This window comes from Trachinotus anak, unplaced genomic scaffold (genome assembly GCF_046630095.1).
Source record: "Trachinotus anak isolate AG129_WGS33_773 ecotype Australia unplaced genomic scaffold, CSIRO_AGI_Tana_v1 ptg000011l, whole genome shotgun sequence".
NCBI classification, from domain to species: Eukaryota; Metazoa; Chordata; class Actinopteri; order Carangiformes; family Carangidae; genus Trachinotus; species Trachinotus anak.
The window spans coordinates 7357612-7379300 of record NW_027273862.1 but is presented as its reverse complement, the minus strand read 5'-3'; the positions used below and the strand labels follow the sequence as shown (position 1 = coordinate 7379300).

At 41.9% G+C, this 21689-nt stretch overlaps 1 protein-coding gene across 1 annotated transcript in view; it reads left to right on the top strand.

The window, feature by feature from the left end:
- The window catches only part of tox3 (TOX high mobility group box family member 3), a 39592-nt gene extending 18285 nt beyond the window's left edge, over positions 1-21307 (top strand). Inside the window, exons 2-7 of the mRNA XM_071489168.1 lie at positions 3710-3775; positions 10899-11150; positions 17414-17677; positions 17772-18002; positions 18200-18280; positions 18529-21307. Coding sequence (XP_071345269.1) covers positions 3710-3775; positions 10899-11150; positions 17414-17677; positions 17772-18002; positions 18200-18280; positions 18529-19362 — 1728 coding nt within the window. The 3' untranslated portion in view covers positions 19363-21307. The remainder of the gene's footprint in view (positions 1-3709; positions 3776-10898; positions 11151-17413; positions 17678-17771; positions 18003-18199; positions 18281-18528) is intronic.
- The last annotated feature ends 382 nt before the right edge of the window (positions 21308-21689 follow it).

Genomic DNA, 21689 nt, shown 5'->3' with positions numbered 1-21689 from the left:
AAAAAGGTATAAACTAGTGCATGTTTTTTCCATTTGTATGCATGCAGAGATGGCAGCTGTGCTATCAGAGGCTCTTCAGGCATGTATTCTGTGGATCTTGGTTGTCCAGTTCATGTTTACTGATAGGATCTGTGTGGTTACTCCATCATACTGGGGGTGAGATGGGGTCATGTTGGTGCAATATTGTGTTCGCCCTGAGGTTGAAATAATTTTGTTTGCTATAATAGCTGTAAAACACCTTATTTCCCACTGGACATTCTTTCATACAAATATTCCTGCACTGGGATTTAAAAAGGGGGGTTGCATGCATCAAAATTACATTTCACTTCAGTCAGAAAAAAAAAAAAATCGGAAATATGCATGTTGATGTTTGTTGTTTAATTTTAGATTTTAAGAAAATCCTTGATGTAGTATCTTGACTTAATATGAAAAGAAAGCAAATGCTGCGCATTTACAGAAAAAAAAGTAGAAATTCATATTCATCCTATTCACTGCAAGGTTGCTTGGTTTTCTGTCTGCCTGCGATCATGCAGACAGTGGAGTCTTTTCACATCAGGATCAGGGTCCATGTAAGCTCTTAATTCTCTCCTGTTAAACAGTTATTGAAGAAATGTGCTGGTGGTGCAGAAGGAGAAATAAAAACACTGAGTGCCCAGTGTTTGCTCTGCCATGTAGCCATGCCTGGCTCTTAGTGCGGCTCATATTACAGAGCACCTTTAACTGTGAATTCACTCTGTTAATAAAAGGCCCCTAAAGCTATTTAAAGCACTCTTTTCAATGGTTTCCCTATGGTTCCCTTCTAGAAGTACATGACTGATTTTAGGAAATGTGAAGAAGTGAGATGCCAATTGCCTGAATGCACATAACGTCACTGCCTGAGCTGCTGCTTTACAAGACAGTTAAGGAAAGCTTATTGTGCTACAGGAGCATTTATCCTGCATAAATCAAGTGATGCCATTCCTCAGATTTGCCCAACTTTTCATTTTTGTTACATTTCTGTTTCCAAAGTGCTTCTCCATGCACACACAGATAGTTGTTTGGCCCCTCTGCTGCTGTAGCTATCGTCTAGCTCGTCACATCATTTTAATTACAGAGCCTTCATTGTTTGCACTGACCCATTTTAGCGCGGTCCCTTACCGTCAGCTGCGTGGTCCCTCCAATCACACTTAATTTCATCTGGCATTTGACTCAATCGGCACTGCCGCGAACATGAGCGCCGACTGGCTTCACCCCCAAAAAATGACTTGGGAATAACAATAACAATCTCCACTCCCTGCTCTGGTCGTCCACAGAGGCCCCCAGCTCAGGCTGCACCGCAACATGGTACAGCTTTTAATGGAGAAGATTGATACCAGTGGCTGGGGACATTTCTTGGGATGTTAGTCACAGATCTCAGAGGAGATTTGGAACTGCTCTTAAAGGGCCCTGGAAACACAATAAAGCATGACTCACAGAGACAGAGCCCAGGGAGTTTCACACTACTAATTAGTACTTGGACTTAACTTGATTGTGTTTTCTCTAATGAAGCTAATGTGATTCGGATCAGTGTCCGTGCTTACAGTATGTAATTCAACCATATTCTCAGTGTGTTGTTTGTTTTAATACACATTGCTTGCTGATTTATTAACACTTGCATGATCATGAAGGTGTCATCCACATTAACCGGTGATGTGTAACATGGTGAGTAATTGAGTTGAAAATGTGTGACTATTAATGCCAGCAGGAAGTTTACATGGAACCTGCGGAACCTGACACGAATCTACAGAAAACTTGTTCCCTTCCATGCAGGAAGGAAAATAAACATCTATATTTGAAGATTACAAATCTGTCTCGTATTCCTCTGGGATTTTCACAAATTATCAAGGAACTATTTACAATGAAAAGCAATTGTCTGCTCTCTCTTTAATTCGTATTCACATCCAGGGAGATACAGGGATAGAGGAAACAGAGACAGCACTGCATGAAGCCCTATCTCCCCCCACAATCAGAACAATGTTCCTAGTGCTTGAATAGAGAGGGATATCTCTGAGACTTCAATTTGTTATCTAAAAGAAGAGGGGGGACAGAGTAACACTTCCGAGATAAGCCCAGCATAAGGTTAATTACCAGCCGAGTGGCTGACGTAACCCAGCCATGTCATGTCTCAAAAGTTACACACAGCTGAGAAGCGAAGGAGTACTAGCTATTGACAGATGTTTCTCACTTGAGGCCTGTGAGACTGTGTGTATGTGTCTTTATACGTTTGCGTTAGCATTTGTGCAAACATGTAAATCCCCGTGTTCGAGTCAGATATAGTTTAGTGGGGCAGCTCCAGGTAAGACGGCACCAGAGGCCTAGACAGCTCAAACCACCTGCTTCAGCAACTGCTAGCAGAGCTTGTGGCTCCCTTTCTCACTGGTGCGTAGCACTGTTAACATTGCTGCTGATTCTCCACTCTCTCTCCAGGGCATAGACTAATTAATGGATACCATTCGCAGTTGATTAGCAGCAGCTCTTTCGGTAATTACATTCGCATACTAACCACTCAGAAGAAAAGGAGAAAAGAAAAAAAAACACAGAGGGCTAGAAAATATATTAATGCACTTCTCAGTTCGCTCTGATCTTAATTTGTTTCCACTATTGTTTGGCTTCTGCTCAGATAAGAAGCCATTTTTTTCACTCTGTCTATTGGAGTTTCTCATCACTCATAATGTTTTAAGAGAGTGACTTTGTAATAAACACACAAAAGAGATTACTGCAGAGCTTTGTTGAGAATGGGAAGAGTGTTCTCAGTGGAACCTCATGAAGAAGCAAACTCGCTGTGATTCTTTCTCCTCTGAGCCGTGTAGGCTGGGTTTTGCACTCCTCACTCACAGAGAGGTGCATTGTGCTCCTGGGCCCAGCTGCTAGCCCATAATTCTTCATTCTATGTCCCATTGTTCCTACCTGTCAGCATGGTTGTGCCTCTGAAGAAAGGAAGTGGCTGCCATTTTGCCAGCAGGCTATGTGTGGGTTGGGGCGCTGTGGGGTGGGGGGTGGGGGTATTAAAACATGTTATTTCCTACCAATGTACAGGGTTTTAATACCTTATCAACTGTCACTTATGCGTCTTAACAGTATGGCGCTCACTATTGGCTTTGTTTTACGCAGTTATTATTCTGATACCTACTCTGATATTTACACGGAAATGTTTGAGTTAATTGGATGGACCCAAATTTTTTTTTTTGTGTAAATCAGATTCTCCATAAGCATAGATATATGTAAAAAAAAAAAAAAAAAAAAAAAGTGAAATTAATTCTTAAACACAACTCCTCTCATATTAAAAAAAACACTCCCCGCCTCCTTATTTCCCCTCAGCATCACACCTCTCCCACAGGTTATTTGAAGTTAATAACCTGCCACTGCATCTTGATACTTGGCTTTGTGATGCAAACATATACTTAATTGCCATCCCATAAGAGCTGAATAGCCAGACCAGATTCTCATTACCCTGGTTCCAATCGGCCTGGGCCTCTCACACGCCTCTTGTCATGTCACAATAATGGCAGAGTGGCAGAATGCGCCCATGCACGAATGAGAAAGGGGTTAACCCGGTGTGTAAACATCCAGAGCCAAGTGTGAAGGCCTGTTTGAGTGACAGGTGTCCATTATGAAAGGGGAGAGGCTCCAGTTATATTGGCTGTTATCTGGACACTAGTAGGCTGATTGTGTTTTTTGTTGTCATTTGCAGTTCCAGAATAACAACAACTACATGAACATGGCGGAGGCGAACGGGGCGCTGCTGGCTGCTGGTGATGTGAGTATACACTACTTTTTTCCCATAATAAAATTTCTATTTTGAACATGGGAAATTCAGCAACATCCTCTTCAATATAAATACAGCCACATTCAGTGCTGTAAAGTTCAATTCTCATTTTCTTACTTGGTAATACTTAAATATGTTTTTCATTTAGTTAGATCTTAGGTCTCATATATATATAAATTATATTGTTCTTTTAATATTTTGTGGTGATTCACTATTTTAGGAAATGCAGATAAAGTAAAGTAAAAACCAAAATCATGAAGCAGAATCCCTGTTTCATACAGTAAAGCCCTCTAAAAGATCCATAATTGAACTCCAATTTGAATTTCCCCATTTCTATCATAGGCAGCATTATTTTTATTGCCTGAGATACTGCCTGCTTAAATGCCGCCTGTCCTGAGACAAGCTTACAAACAGATGAGCTATAGGCTCACTCCTATATTGTCTCGTGGTAACTTCTGAGAGCTGATGCTGATGTGATCTGACTGCCTTGACTGCTCTCTCCAAGATAAAGTGATATCTCAGGAAGCTGAGGATATAAACACCTGTTTTCTTCCTTCCTTTCAAGGGCATAATGAAGGAGCCCAAAGAGATTCTGTAGTTCTGTCAGTCTTTGAGCCACTCTATCTGCTGGCACTTACAAAAAGTGAAATGTCACCAACAATCTCTGGCTGTGGAGCTGCTGTAATAACTCAGTGCACTGTACTGCTGCATTAAAAGTAAGGAGGGAATAGTTGTTTCTCTGGGGGTAAATAAGCATCTTTCTGAGCTATAGTAGTCCTAACAGTGTGCTAAATTTACCAGTTTTATTTCCCCTCCACCCACTCCGCTGCCCTGTCATTAGAGAATAGTGCACCAAAAATACCCATCATCCTCTGTGGTTCAAACGGGCCAATCTCATCCAGTTTAGCAGAGGAGATTAATCTGGTTTCAAAACCCGCAGCAAAGCATCACTGCACAGCTCCAAAATACAGCGATAGATGTCATTGTTACCCATATTGTTTTCAATCATGCCAGTCAAGCAGTTGGGATGCAACAGTGACATTCAAGCTCAGAAGAGTTTGGAGCGTGTGACCTCATGTTCATAAAGTGGCCGCCTCACAAAGCCACAGGGTGTTACGGAAGAAGTTTAATTTTCCCCCACATTTGCGCTGAGTGGACGCATCCCCTGTATCCACGGGCTGCTGAGGCCCACTGCAGTGGGGACCACGCCGACACAAGCTGCATGGAGAGCATTCAGCCCCCAGCTGTGAGGGCCCACTGTGGCAGTCAGGGAAAGGGGGGAGGGTGGGAGTGTGTGGGGGGGGGACTCCTTGATAAAAACAGCCCAGCTCATTTGCATTTTATCAAAAGGAACAACTGTTTCCAGTGTTAAGGCACAGATGGTATTGTGCTTAGAAGGAGAAAGAAGGAGAGAGAGAGACGTCTTCAGCATAGATTTTTCTTTTCAAGCGAAGGAGGGTCTAAAGAATTGTTTGTTGCAACCTGAGCGAAAGTAAGATTAAAGTAGCTTCCTCTTTGAGTTGTGAAGTTTCACACTATCCCCACTTTAATACTACATTAGTCGACTTGATGTGTCTTCCCTGGGATGAGGGCGCAATGGAAAAGGAAGTCTTCTTTATGAGGACACCATGATGAAAAGCTAAATTTGACAGCAAGGCTAAATTTATGCCACCACATTTGGTTAGCTATTGTTCTCAAATAAAACCAGAGGGTTATTGTAAAAAAGGATGGACACTTTATTTATTTTATGATGGTATTGGTCCTACTTTATATGTTGGTGTGCTTTGGTCTCAAGTTATGTCTGGAAAAATAGTTAACTTATTAACTTGATTAGAGCACACATTTTTAGCCTGTGTAGGAAGATTAAATTGCTAACCACACTACAATACTTCTTGTTTGCCCACAATAGCAATTATAATCTGCATGTTGTTCCTGGGACAGTATTTTTTCAATCAATTTCAATCCATCTGTCATTTTATGTGAAAATATTTCAACATAAGCATCATATCTTGAGCCTTCCTGTGTTTTGTTGCTCAATTTCTTATCAATTAAAGTGAGCATACTATGCAGGCTAACTTTCTAACAGCTGACATTGTGGCCACAGTTGTGACAAATAATGAGATAATGATGAATGCTAAAACATAGTGTAACAGTAACACAAGTGGAGTCATACAGCCAGTGAATTTACTAAGTAATGTTAATATTTTCATTTGTAAGGATGGAAGAATGTGCTGTTACTTTCTTTAAAAGTTACATAATATCACTTCAGTATACAATAGCTTACAGTTTGTCGTCTTTTGACCTTATGCCCAAAACTTAATATAAGCCTGTTTTCATCTAGCTACTATTTTACTCTCAACAAATACTGTATATTGAAAAGTTGTTTGTGCTGGAGGCAGCAAGCTTCTACATCAGAACAGCAGACGTGTATTTGCTCTTTTGATGGCCAGTGTATCATTTACCTTATGCACTTAGAGGATGAGATAAGATGACCTTGGTGCGCCCGGTAAAGCATACATCCTAGCAGGGAAAGCTTGACTGCTTCCCTCAGGGAAAAGGATACTGTACACTGAGATTGTGTTCCACTCAGATGTATCACTTTACTTTCCCAATCAAATTAGAGACATGTAATGAACTATAAATATGTAGAAATGGACTACAAATGATCCAAATTTGAAATAATGTTGATTAGGGGGTGCCATGGTTGATGTTGTCATTTGAGTAGCTGCACTCTGCCTGTCTAGATATTTGAAACTGGATCCTCAATCCTGCCTCTATTGATTCTGAACCCTATTCTATGAAGTAATTGCATACTGCTGCCTTTAACAAGTCTTGGTTATTGCATCTGTGAATTGCATTACTACATTTATTGAAGGACTGGGAATATTGCCTGAAAAGCTTTTTCTTGCTCTTTGTCCTGATATTGAAAGAGTATCATGGCAGCACAAGAATAAAACATCAGAAGGGAGAATTTACTGATACACATTCCCTAATCATCTTCCTGTGTATTTTTATTGATACGGTTTATTTATTATATATAGAGTTAAAACACTGCACATATATTCTATATAAACCAACTTATACTGTTTACCAGCAGACCTTATGAAGACCTTTCACTCTAAAGTTTTTTTATGCATCATTTATATCCATGCTAGCAGCATTGTGTTGCGTTTGGTCAATTTCTCCACCACCTTGGTCGAGACAAGGAGTGTAACCAATCTCCAAATCCATGGTGTGGTTCAGATTGATTGAATGTGCCCCGGGCGTCTGCAATCTCAGGGTTATGATCCATCTTGAGCTAATTAAACTAGCCTAACTTTTCCTGCAGGCATGATCGTTCAATCATGATTGAACCAAAATAGTAATGTAACAATAAAATGTGTAAATTATACAGCTTTATACAGCTCGCCCTAACTTTAAATAGAATAATAATGAATTTCATGATTTACATGTGGTGTTGTAGTTGTGAAATGAATGAGAGCTCAATAGGATGCACCTGCCGTGGTGGCAGTGGGTTGAGGGGTGTGGGGCAGGGCAGGGCAGGGCAGGGCTTCCATCTGCGCCACAAGATAGTGGATGTTTGTATCACAATTTTGGTCTCGGTTTCAGAATCGGTTCATCCCTAGTCCAGACTGAAATATGTCAACAACAGCTGGATGGCTTGTCCTTAACTTTGGTACAGAAGAGGATAAATACTGATGATGCTCCCCTACCTTTTCCTTGAGTACCACCATGAGGTTCACCTTTATAGTTTTGAGTGAAATGTCTTCACTCGAATGACATTAAATTCGGTGCACACATTCATTACCCTCCCAGGATGAATTATGATAATCTTGGTGAAATGTTAGCATGCTAACACGCTAACTGAAAGTTCCAGAAAGTTAAGACGGTGAACAAGACTGATGTTTCACCTATTACATATCAGCATGTTGGCACTAGTCATTGTCTTATGCTGTTAAAGGAAGGCATTATAGTCCATTTATAATGCCACTGGCAGTATGAGGCTATAACTTTAACAGATCTTAAATAACCTCACTCTTAGATTTTGCCAGGTAGAATATAAGGATTCTTGAGAAGAATTATGCAATAATAATAATAATAATAATGCAGAACAGTAGGTTTACCACCTCCAATAAGCACTGGGGACCGGAGATTTCCCACACACCTGCTCATGATGCTCATGCTGGGTACATCAGGCTTCTCTGTTACAAGCACACACTCTCTCTCTCTCTCTCTCTCACTCTCTCTCTCTCTCTCTCTCTCTCTCTCTCTCTCTCTCTCTCTCTCTCTCTCTCTCTCTCTCTCTCTCTCTCTCTCTCTCTCTCTCTCTGTCTCTCTCTCTCTGTTGTTCTCTCCTTTGCCCACCCCTTAACATGTACATGCCTGCACATCCCAAGCCAGCATCTGGCCTGGCACTTGGCTCTGCTGAGCCTTTCAGAACAATTTAAATGGATAATCAGGCTGGTGATGCGAAGAAAGTGGATTGTGCATCTCTTAATCTCCGATCAGAGCCCCCTAAGCTGCTCCTGGTGCAGAATTAGACTGGCTTTATGTGAAATGACACCAGACAGTGTGCAACACTGTAACACTCAGTGGGTTCCAGTAAAATCTGGCACCTCTTCCCTGGGGAGAGGGCCTTTTCTTTCGCGGACAGCTGACATCTTCCACGTACACAACCCCACGAAAAGAGACACAAACGCCATGTCTCCATTATCAGTGCCCCTGGTGCAGATGTTAATTTGTGTCATCATTAACAAAGAGAGGCAAGGCTCACAAGCACAGTCTTTGATACTGTTCCCCAACTGTACTGTTTTTCTTTCTCCATCCTCCACTTCCATGCTGTTTAGCAGACACTAAACACTAATATTCCTCTCATCCAAGTACAGGTCTGTGTTTCACTTAAAGGTCACAGTCATGCTTGTCTCCTACAAAAGTGGAGCTCACTTCAGCCAACCTTCTTTGATGTTTTTCCTCAAAACTTTAGTTTGGCTCTGTAATTCAGGCCACTGTGGACCAGCCTACAGGATCCAGTGGCCTGTATAGTTTTGTCCTGATTTACCTTACATAATGTAACACCACAGGAAACCTACTTACATCAGCAAATAGTATCCATAGTGATATTTTCCTCCTCAAAAGCATCCCTGCCTGGGCTTATGCAGATAAATGTGGCCAAAGTACCGCAGCCTTTGCTATGTATCTGATTGCACTGGGCAAGGGGAGACCAAAACAGGGCTGATACAGTTCTGTCAGAGAAGTTATAATAGTGTGCCAGTGTTTTCAGATTGCTACATGATATGATACAGATGAGACTGGGGCCATAGATCTCAGGGCTGGTGTGGAGATTGACCCTGCTCCACAGGGGAAGTTGAAAAAGATGAATGAAGACAGAGATGATGGACGATTTCTCATCCTTCCCATGTGCTACTGGAACTTTCTGTCCACGATCCATGACAGTTTTGTCGTATTAACTTCATAAACAGGATGTGTTTTTATTCACATGCTGCTGAACAGGCATTATTGTGAACTAAGTTCCAGAGGTTTTTGAGTGTTTGAAGCTCAAGGTGACAGCAAAGGACTCGTAGAAATTGTTTCCTACTGAAGGTGCTTGTGATTTATTCTGAACCCTGCGAGCCAGAGGCCAGGGGTGATGAATATGACCTTAGCTCCCTCTGAAAGGGGAACTGACTCTCTAGCTGTGAAACGAGCACTGAAAAGTGAAACAGTGGTAGGGAGCAGGAAGAGAGAGAGAAAAGGGGGGAATGAAAACTCTATTAGCTGCCTCTGCCACAGGAATTCATCAGTGCTTGTCAAGACAGCTGTCCTGACTAGGCAATGAATTAGTTTCAAGTGTCTGTGTGCTAAAGCAAGCAAGGGGAACATTAATACTCCCTAATCAAGGGCTGTGTTGGCATATTCCCTCCGTTGTCTCTCTTCTGTTATTCCATCCCCTACCGGAGACAGAGAGACAGAGCAGACAAAGACAGGGAGGACAGGTCTGGTTAGCTCTGTTGCTGAGTGTCGTTTCCTTTTAGATTAGTAAAACTACACTTCTATTACCGTAGGTGTTAGATTCCTATGAGACAGTCCAGGCTATGATGCTTTACATGTGCTGTAATCTTGTCAAATTTAGTTTCAGAGTGAGAAACTGGTGATGAGGTCGCCAGAAGCAGGTCTTAAACACTGCTGTCAAAGAGACATGAGGACAAGAAAGTTCAACCTGAAGCAGAGCTGGCATCTTTTTGTTCCATTTTCAGCAGGATTTTCAACAGTGCTGGGAGTTAAATATGACTTTACGACACTATACCACGATGTTTTCAAACAGTACGCTGAGCCATGCTAGCAGTTAAAACCACATCACTGCTAGTGAGAGACCCACACTTTGAAGAGTAAGTTAAGAGCAGCAGCCGAGCCCAGCAACCTAGATAGCACGCTGTTGGGCCCTGTGGAAAGGTTCAGCTGCATCTGTGTGGACCTGCAGTGTGGTCATTGTGAGGATATGAATATAATGGCTTTCCAGAGTCTAGCTTAATGCAATGTACAGATGACAACAAGACCCAAGTAGGTGAACAGTCCCATCTCCAAGAAGGCACATAAGCAAATTAAGTGTGACCAAAAGCTTTAATTCGAAAGGCAGAAGGATTAGGCTGTTTGATGAGCAGATTTAAGGGTGCAGGCAAGGGGAACAAAAAGAAACACTTCTGGCCAAGCGTAATAATCTTTGAAAATGTTCTTTAAACCCATCTCCCTGTGACGTGTATTTTCACTGCACTTCAACCCAACATCTTCCATCCCCAAGATTAAGGGCTTTTATCATGTATCCTCTCTCTCCCGTGATTGCTGCTTGATATTTTTGCTTTTGACGTCTTCTTTCGTTCTTGCCTTTTTTTTTCCCTTCTTTTACTCAAAGTGGACTTTAATAGGTTTAGGAAATGTTACATCTTAGTGCACTTCCAGACAAGTGTATTACCACTCCACTAAAACACTCCCTCTCTTAAACAAAGTTGTCTGATTTAATCCCTGAGGGTTTTCTTCCGGCGTGTTAGATAAGGCCCACCTCAGTGAATGTGTTGTTTGCATGGATTTCATGACTTTCCTTTTCCGTCCTTCTTTTCAGACTTTTCATACACCCAGCTTGGGCGACGAGGAGTTTGAGATTCCTCCTATTACACCTCCACCTGAGACGGAGTCTGGTCTGGGTCTGTCCGAAGTGGACTCACATTTCCCAGCCATGCCAGAGCCCCCAGGTCCACACAGGGGTCCATTAATCCCTCAGTTCCCCCCTCAGAGCCTGGATCTGCCCTCTATTACCATCTCACGCAACATGATGGACCAGGAAGGGATGTCTGTCAACAACAGCCAACCTGTGGTGAGCACTGCTATGCATTTATACCATCAGTAAATATAGAAGTCTATTTATTTTCTGCGACTACAGAAATGTTGTCCTCCTCCTCCTGCTATTTGTCAACACACAAAAATCCTGCACTCGCACTGCTCCAGCAGTTGTTCTACTTGTAGCTGCAGCTCCAGATGTGGTACCCTAACTAAAAGATATGATTTATAAGTATATACTACTGGAGCCCCTGATGTCAGAGGCGTACAGTCCTTAAATGAGCCCTTTTACTGAACCACGATGTCACCTTCACAGTTTTTGTCCGCCTCCTGTTGTCAGTGCATCTGGCACAGCATCTGGCCTTGTTTACAACACAGGAGGTATATGATCACATTGAGTAAATGTCATGATATTATGTTACTTACTGTGAGGATTTTTTCTTAAAAAAACACAGTGTGTGGGTGATCCCTGTCTGTAAGGTGAGCAGATGTGAATAGATCACAGGTGTTAGAATACAAAGCGCATTCAGCCCCAGAAGGACAGTGAAAATGGGACCCAAAAGTGCCAGTTTCACATGCTCATATTTAATTCATGTTGCCTCCTGAAGCCTTCTTTTTTTTCTGCTGTAAATGCTGATGCATGCTTCTGTCCATTGTCTCACGAGGTCTTCAGAACAGACACATGCTTTGTGTGGAGTTTAGGATCAGCTTTGTGTTGTAGAGAATTACCCTCCTAGTGAGGTCTTGACGAACATGTTTTTAGCTTAATCCCCCTTTCCTCAGACACAGATGGCCAAGCACGGAACAGTAGACGAAGTAATCACTGTCTTTACGTTGATACTGTTATGTGCTATAGATTGTGAGATTGTTGTCTCGGGGTAGAAAGGCATTTTGAAATGCCACAATCATAGAAGCATTGAGGAGGAAAAATGGAAATGTCACTGGCTGACTAGTTGTCTTACAGACCTGTTACAAAAATGGAAGATTCATTTAGGAAAAAAAGAAATGAAAGGACAAAGGCATGAGCAGAGAGATGATGATATTGGTGCTGAATTTGCTTGGTGAGGCACAAAGCACAGACAGAGGTGCCATGATCATTATAACTGTGTGAATAAATGAAATGTGTTTTAGACCCCCTGCTTCTCCCCCTTCTCTGTAACACATTTGTTGAATCACACTGATATTAGAGATATTTATTTACATTCCATATGGGAAGGGGCTATAACATTTTACAGCTCCTTTTCCTGCTTCCATGCTTCTGGCATGTAAAATAATTGCAGCTTTTAAAATATCTCTGCTGCATACAGTAAGTGAGCCCCAGAAGGCTTTTGCCTAAAGAATTTTCATTTCATGGTCAGTTAAGCTTTCTACATCTGGAAGAAACAGAACCTTGACACAATTACATTCCTGACTGTTCTCACGACTTGCTGGAGGATTAGATTTGATTCTCAAACATTATTCCTCTTTAACACCATTTGCATGGCTCATGTCTCTGATTGTGCAGAGACTCTATTAAAAACTGAGAGGAGAATATGGGTTTCTGCTCCTTGCCTCGTGGCATTGTCGTCGGCGCACCACTCACTTGTTATCAGTCATCACACATTGTACCGCGGGAAGGCTTGTGGTGGCCCTTCATTTTTCCTGTAAATGGGATTGATCCCCAAAAGTCTTGTGACAATGCCTATAGAAATTCTATTCATCTATGGTTTTATCTGCGTCTTGAAAAGAGAGCGCAACTTTTAAATGAGATAAGTAACAGCGCTGTTTGCAGTGCATTCTATATACAGAGACAATGATTTACGGAGGCCCTGAGAGGAGTGTTTTGTCATTTTGTCAGCACACTGATAAAGGGATGACAACCTTATATACATGATTACATTCTGTGTTATTTGTTATGGCTGCGGGGGCAAACAAATAAACCGTGCACTATTGCAATTACATTTTTCATCAAGCCACCATGCTCATATTTCCCAAACACTTGTCTTGGTTTTCTTTCTCTGTACTAGCTTACTGGAGGAGAATATTTAGTGTGTGTGAAAGCCTGTCTCTTATCAGAACTTAATGAGAAACCCAACCAGTGAATATACCTGGGCTCTTTTCAAAAGCTTCTTCCATGTCATTGCATTGCCAAGTGTTCTGCTAATTCCTGTCCCCATAACGTTCAGCGTATGTCTTGCAAATTGGCCACAGATGCCGAGCCTCTACAAAGAGAAATACATTTTCTCAGCTGCCTGGCAAGCCCTGAATCCGAAGTCATTATTTATTTAATCTGCTCTCCTAACAAGCTTCTGACTCTCATTTTTGTCTCCCAGCATGTGTCGTCCTGATCTGTGATTGAGTCTCAATAGTGCCAAATAGTACTGGAGTTAGAGCTGCCAGTATTGCTTTATTCACAATTTCTTCTCGATTTTCTCCCTCCTGCACAGCAAGGGTCTCTGGGTTCTATTTCAAAAAACACCTGGTGCCTTCGCCACATTTTAGGTTTTTCTTGACACACGTAAGCATGTACTGAAATGGGCTCTGTGTCCTCCATGATTGGATTCGAAACCTACAGTAGTCAACTAGTTGTATTACATGTTAAAATCAATATTTAGGAGATATGAGCCCTGCTGCCTTAATACGTTTATCACCATGTGGTGATGCATTTATATATTTTTCATTACAAACTGGCTGCTTCACATGTCATTAGCTTTACAGCAGCAGAGATATGCTAATATCTAACACAAAATGGTGTTTGGACCACATGCATCATGCAAGATGAAAGTGAGGCTGAAAAAGCCATTTTCAGTTTGTTGTTCACATGATTTGATATGCCTTGATATTGTGGAGATTGCCAGTGAGTATAATACCCTTGGTTTTGACTGGTCAAAAACCACTATATCCTGAATCAAATGGAAAATGTGAGCACTGTTGCAGAAAGCATGTTTTTCTACACTTCCCTCTTATCTCCCTTCCAAGCCAAGAAGCACTGACATGAGTTGTACATCAATTTAAGAGAGTGGATTTTTTTTTCTTTTTTTCGCTTCGTTTCTTTTTTCTTTTCTACCTCGACAGACAGCTATTGTGACATATTGGGTCAGTCAGAAATGAAAGATATTCATGCAGGCATGCAATACTTGTAATGAAGTCTCAGCTTGACCTTCTGCATGATTGATTCTGTAATTTACTTTTCTCAGGCAGCTCTCAAAATGAAATGATGTCATGTTGGACAAGTTTTAAATACCCATAATGCATCAGGAGAAATGGCGGAAAGGGGTATGGGTCAGCGGCTATACCCGACCAAGGGGGAGGGAACCTCCTGGGGGGGGGGGGGGGGGGGGGGGATTTGTTTTTAAGTGGGGGTTATAGGTTGCGGAGATAGATGGACTGAGTTTGCACACCACAGAGAGAGAAAGAGAGAGAAGTGTGTTTGACTGAGACAGGGCAGGGGAAAGAAAAACAATTTATCTTCATGCTATTATAGCCTTTACCGGCATTCAGAATTCCATTTTTCTCATTTGGCTTAAGCACAGACTTCAGCAGGTTGCAGAAAATAGAGGAAAAAAAATAAAATGATGTACCCGTTTAGAAGCCGAGTAAAGGAATATGTGCAGAGCGCTGATAAACTATCTTTAATAGGACTGACCTTTCATGCTGGCGAAAGTTACTGGGGGATTCATCCTTATAATTACCATATAGATGATTTTACCCCTCTCCTGCCATGGAACATTTCCAAGAGCTCTAGCATTGATTGAATGGAAATTGAACTTGTTAACATTCTTTTCAGCCTGTTACAGCTTAGTACATAGTGCCACCGTTCATAAATTCTCCCCAAATTCTGATTTCCAATATCTTAAAGAACAGGCTGGAACTTGTTTTCATTGACATCAGTGTTGAGATTTTTATCACTCGGTGGATGCATAATGTTGCATTCTGGGTCCAGCTGCTGTGTTTATTGGTCTGTGTTTATTGTGGAAAAGGTTTCACACGTCAATTGCGTATTTTTTTTCATCTTGTCTGAATGCTTTATGTGGCTGTGTGCAGTGGAGTGTTTGCCCTGTTAAGAGTGAATGAAGCCAACAGCAATGTACAAAACAAGCCATTCTTTTTCTTCTTTTGCAGTATATTTGAACAGCAGTATGTGGGCCTGCTATTTCAGCTTTCACGTTAAAAGCGGCACAATGAGGAATATTGCAAACTCAATTTACAAAAGAAAAATCTTTATTGATTACAGAGTAGATTTCAGCTTGTTAGTGTTTGACGTACAAACACACGGACAGACAACACACCTAGACGCACACGCAGTCCTGACTGAGGAGGGCACATCTGGCCACTGTGTACTCAAGATAAGGACTTATTTGCAGATTTACGATGACTATCAAAATATCTTGTTAGATGTCTGCTGTGACTGCTGACAATACTGCAATCAAAATGCAAATGAGAAGGCAGAGGGACATAAATAAACAACCTAGTATCAGATTCATATTCACAATCAAGGCAGCTGTTACTTAAGATGATTTCTTTCACTCGTGTGTTATTAGCCGGTATCTTTTCATTCAAATCAGACGTGCTAATGCTGGCATTTCACTGACGTAACTTTAGATTAAAATGTAAAAATTGCTGCTACTCCACTTGCTGCTATACAATAATATGTGGTGAAATAAGACATTTAACAGGCTGTTGAATGTGATATGATTAAGTGATGACCAATAACTGTGGTCATCAGTGTATATTTTTTTGTTTAAATTTACAACATCCAAGGGGCGTTTAGAGGAAATCATCACATTTGAAATAAGTGGCAGAATGGGCCATTGCTCTAAGTCAAAACTGCATCGTTGGGATTGGGCAAAAGTGTTATTATACAGATGGCCACGACTAATGAGCTCAGTGTGTGCGTCTTTGATGTTCACAGCGAGCAGAGAGCAAACTGCGAGCCATCGTGTTCTCAGTAATGAAGATGACAATAGCAATTGGAACATGGCGGGTTGCAGTTATGTGTCATTTGGTCACAGGCTTGTTTATTGCAGCTTTTTATATGTGAGAAAAGTGAAAGTTTCCATATTTGAAGAATCACAACAATGTGTCTTCAATTTCTTCCCAACCTTTGTCTCACCTTTCGCAGAATCTTCCGCGCACATGTAAATATAAATCTGCTCTCACTTCACAGATTGTATTTATGATAAGCAGTAGACATGGCATATGAGAAAGAAATGGATTGTAGATCCAATATGTTTCTGTCTGAAATGGCGTTACAATATTGTTTTTGAAGACTGGTATTCATAAGGCTCTTTCAATAAAGCCAGGTGCGTGGGTTTATGATGTGTTGATGTTGGGAGAGATTGAGTTTGTGCTGCTGAATACCAGATGGATGTACCCAGGGAGAACAAATCACCTTTTCTGTTGTGTTCACGTCCCCTCCTCTGTTCCATGTCAGCTCTGCTGGCTCTCTGATCAGTCTTCCCTCTGGGGAGCTGGCAGGCCTCGTAATTTCATCCCCACCACAATCAATGCAAACATGTTGCCTACACCTTCTCCAAGACTCTTTCAAGAACAGAATGTTTTACCAAGAGAAAAGTGTAAGAGATTTTGAAAATGTTATGACATTATACCCTTGATAGTAACCTCGATGGTAGAAGGGAGGGGCCCTGTCCAAAGCCCTTAAGCTTTGTGATTTATGGATTTGATTATATAGATGTGTTTTTCCCACTCCTTGGCGGTCAAACATGGTCTATGAAAGGCCTCTCTCACAGAGTTATAACTTTAAAGTTACATTACACTAAAGCATCTAGGCTTGTGGCCACCTCAAACTAAACCAACATGTAGGTGTATGCATACAAACTGCGACTGTAACAATCTTTTTATTGTGGCATTTGAAGTTATGTACTGAGTGCGGGGTAACTGAGTCCACTTTTCCCCTCCAGAGACCAGGCAGTCAAAAGCTGTGTCACAGATTTCCATACAATAGAGTTTTGAAATGAATCAACTGAGCTGTGTAGCCATCTATTACTGGCTTATAAAGTTGGCTCCTCGGGAGTCAAGATAATTTATCATGGCCTGTAACAGAGTCATTTAAGACCCAGGACATTGTGACATGTGATCTGACATATAACAATCCAAAGCATCCAATGACCCGGTTTCCTCTCTGGTAAAGCGATACAGCTTCATGATCTCCCAACACTGGGCAGCAGGGTGGCATAGTGAGAACAGAGATATCTTTGTGCAGCAGAGTGAAGGCAGAGGAACACGGGTCAGTAAAATATTCCCTTTAGATATTATATGGTTGCTTTCTAATCAACTCCTCTCTTTGCTTTTGTACCACAGAATGTGGGGCCAGGCCACCTTCGCCAGTATCCACCCAACCCAGCCATGGTGATGAAGTCCATCATCAGCATGAACAACTCCAATGGGATGATGTCACGGAATCAGCTGACCACCATCAACCAATCCCAACTCAATGCACAGTTGAGCCTAAACATGGGAGGACCCAACATCACCCACACTTCGCCATCTCCACCTGCCAGCAAGTCTGCCACACCATCCCCCTCCAGCTCCATAAATGAAGACGACCAGGACGACGGCAACAGGGTGAGGAAGCAGAGTTAGTTGTATGGTAATTGCTTGGAATTAACCTGCCGATGTAAAAGACATTTTTGTAAACCATAAAATGCTGTTATTGCAGGTCATCGGAGAGAAGCGACCAGCCCCCATAGACCCCACGAAGAAGCCCAAGACTCCTAAGAAGAAGAAGAAGAAGGATCCCAACGAGCCTCAGAAGCCTGTGTCAGCTTATGCCCTATTCTTCAGAGACACCCAGGCCGCCATCAAGGGTCAGAATCCCAACGCCACCTTCGGAGAAGTGTCCAAGATTGTGGCCTCCATGTGGGATGGTCTGGGAGAGGAGCAGAAGCAGGTACAACAACATTCAGTTATTCAGACTGTTCACATACATCATGTGGTATTGTTAGCAGGGTTACAGCTCAGGTGGAAAATAAATGTATGTGGAATATATATGGTGTCTGTGTGTAATGCATGTTCCCTAATAGCAGTCATCTCTAATTAAAAAGATTCATTATTAGTACATTCACATGTACCTTTGTGTCATCACAGGTTTACAAAAGCAAAACAGAAGCTGCCAAGAAAGAATATCTGAAAGCCCTTGCCGCATACCGAGCTAGCCTGGTTTCCAAGGTGAGAAACAGTTTCTTCTTTCACCTGAAAATGTGTGAATTTGACAGTACAGTGAATTAAATTCCTCTGAATTCTTTGTAAAATACTATGCACTGTGAATTTGTAGAAAGCTCTTTTGTAATGACAGAAAGTACTAAAGCAATTTGAGGTCTAGAAGATGCACAATATACTTACATATAGAAGCATTCTTCACAGACGAAAGCTGTGGCTTTGTAAATAATTTCTGATATTTTTTTTCCTCCATTCAGGCGGCAGCAGAATCAGCTGAGGCCCAGACTATCCGCTCAGTGCAGCAGACTCTGGCCTCAACAAGCCTGTCCCCAGGCCTGGTGCTGCCTTCACCCCTTAACCAGCACCCCTCCATGTCCTCAGCATCCCAGGCCCTCCAACAAGCCCTACCACGGGCCATTGCCCCAAAACCTCTTCAGATGAGACTAGGGGGCAGTCAGATCGTGACCTCAGTCACAGTTTCCCACCAGAACATGTCCTCCGGGATACCACCGCAGCTGCTTGGCCAGATGGGTGCCGGAGGGGCCATGGTGGCAGGTGCCCAGTCCACAGCGGTGTCTCAGATGAGCCCACCCATGCAACCGGTGCAGCAGCATGCAATGCAGCAGCTCCAGCAGCAGCAACAGCAGCAGCAGATGCAGCAGCACCTCCAGCACCATCAGATGCAGCAGCAGCAGATGCATCACCAGCAGATCCAGCAACAGATGCAGCATCAGCATTTCCAACACCACCTCCAGCAACAGCTGCAGCAGCACCACATGCAGCAGCAGCAGCAGCAGCAGCAGCAGCAGCAGCAGCAACAGCAGCAGCAGCAGCAACAGCAGATGCAGATGCAGCACATGCAGATGCAGCATCAGCTGCATCAGCAGCAGATTCAACATCTCCAGCAGCAACAACAGCAGCAGCAGCAACACCAGTCCCAGTGTTCCCCACCCCAGCACTCTCCTGGTACACCACATTCAGTGGGAGGCTCTGCATCACTCGGCAGCCCCCAGCCAGCCCCACAGCAGCAACCACACCCCTCCCAAATCCAGGCCCACGCCCAGGTCCTGTCCCAGGTCAGCATTTACTGAGCCAAATTGAAATCCTATTTCAAAGAACGGGAATAAAATAAAAGCATCATTCCACGTTGCTTTTCTAAGTTGCACTTAAGAAGTGTGTAAGATTTAGAATGTTATACAAAGAACTTGTCCATTGTTATAGAGGGATATGCACACACGTGTACAGGAGGTAAACATGGTAGCTGGGGTTTTGTCGATAAAATAGGCTGAGCTATGACAGAAGCCTGACAGAGCGCCCAGTGATTGTTTATTTGTTTGTTTGTGAAGTCTTTCAGTTGTCAATTCAAACTGACTGGGCACACAGTATGTTGAAAGACATGTCTTTCACTGTTTTATTTAACAATAAAGCTTTATTTATGAGGCCAGAGTTCTCAGTTCACCGCAGCGAAAGGACATTTTGAATGCGTTTTAACAAAAGGATTTTTATCAGCTCTTGCCTGGACTGAATGACTCACAGGGTCCTTGCTGGAAACCAGTAACCCACACATCAGTCTTTGTTCCCACACTGGACAGTATATAACAAGACTTTCTTTAGTCCAACCTTTCACTTTCACCAATCATTCTCGCAGATGTAACTGTTCAACAGTGGCATGGAGGAAACTATTGATGAAATCATCACACGTTGGAGGCCCAGTGATATTTGAACACCTTTAAACCATGTCGCAAATGCAGAATAAGGGGAACTGAAAATAAAAAGGTCTTGAGATGCAGATCTCTGGACGAATGACTGAACAGACTGAGACAGAGACTGCCATAAATCATTTTTGTCATCACATCATCAAACTGTAGCTGTAATCTGCTGTACAGGTTTTGTAGAGTGGGGAGAGATGAGACCTTCTTTATCCAGTAATCTACCCTCCAGGTGATTTGCCCAAAAGCGTGTAACTGGCACCCCCCAACCCCTCCAAAAAAATTCCTCTTTAATCTATTTGTTTTTACTTCAGATGTTTAACAATTAAATTATGTTTTTATCTTGTGTAACAAAGGGGATATTTTATGGTAAATACAAATTTCCAGATCAAGGAAGATGGTTTGGGGATTGATGTATTTTTACTCTGCTCCTTGATACCGTCATTGTTTTAAAAAAGGAAAAAAAGAACTAGCAGAGCCAGTTTTCTTGCACTGCCAAAGCCAACTGAAAAGGCATCGGAGGTATTTTTGCCAGCTGTATAGACGTCCCTAAAAAAAAGAAAATGTTGTACATTTTTCATATCACCTGTTGTAAAGTTTTAATATGTGAGGCTTTAATTAAAACATTGTTAAACGACCTGTGGATTGCTATATCACATAGTGCATTTCTGCTCTTTTATACTTTTTTATGAGTTACAATAGCAGCAATTAATTTTGTTTGTATTTTGCTTACAAACCAACTGCTTCTGAAAACTGTCTATAGAATAAATGCATATTGGTATGGAGTTCTAGAAAAGTTGTTTTCAGCTCACAACAGGAGAAGTAATTTAATGTTTGAGTTTTTGCTGGGCCATGAAGTTGAATCCAGAGACATTCCATCACTAATATGATAGCAGCCATAATTTTGTATGAAGTATTATATATTTCTTTGTGTCTCTGTTGAAAATTAAACTATCAATCACAAATATTTATTTGAAGCAATCGGTTTATTTCAAAAAGTTATATTAGCCATAATTTTTATGAGGTATTTCTCCACATCTCCTTGTTAGCTATTGAAAATAAATACACTAACAAATATTCATAGCACTCGGCTCATTACGAGCTGTACAAAATAAATTTGTATGTTTTCTATGGAGTAATTCTACAAGAGAAAAAATACTTTGCAGGGATATATGAGCATTCATGTTGGCATTATTATAGTGTGTGCTGTTTCTCAGTGATTTGAATGGAAGTCCATTGTAACTGTGTGTAAAAACAGTGTTGATACTGGACAAGGTCAGCATGTAACTGGTACTTGTCTCAATAACAGTCCCCTTTTCACACACCAGTGCATTGGATTCTGCTTCTTTCTTACTCCCTTCAAAATCGCTTCATTTCCAAGACATCCCCAGGGGTTTGCTGAGCTCCCTTGAATAATATGGTGAGCGGGGGAGGGAAGGCAGGCAAACAATAATTATCATATCTTCACAATAGGCTGTGAATCCACTGGCCCAGAGAACGGCCTTCTTTTTTTTTCCACAGGCAGCTGAGACATTTTAAACATGGGTTAATGTTAGTTACAAATTAGGAGCGAGAATCTGCTCCTGCACTTCTGTGATAGCAGCTTGATAGAATTTTAAAATTTTGGTTTGTTTTCAATTAGTTGGTTTTTAGAAAAGCATTTGTAATTTGGGCTGAGGCCTGTCACTACTGCTGCAGTGATTGGCTCT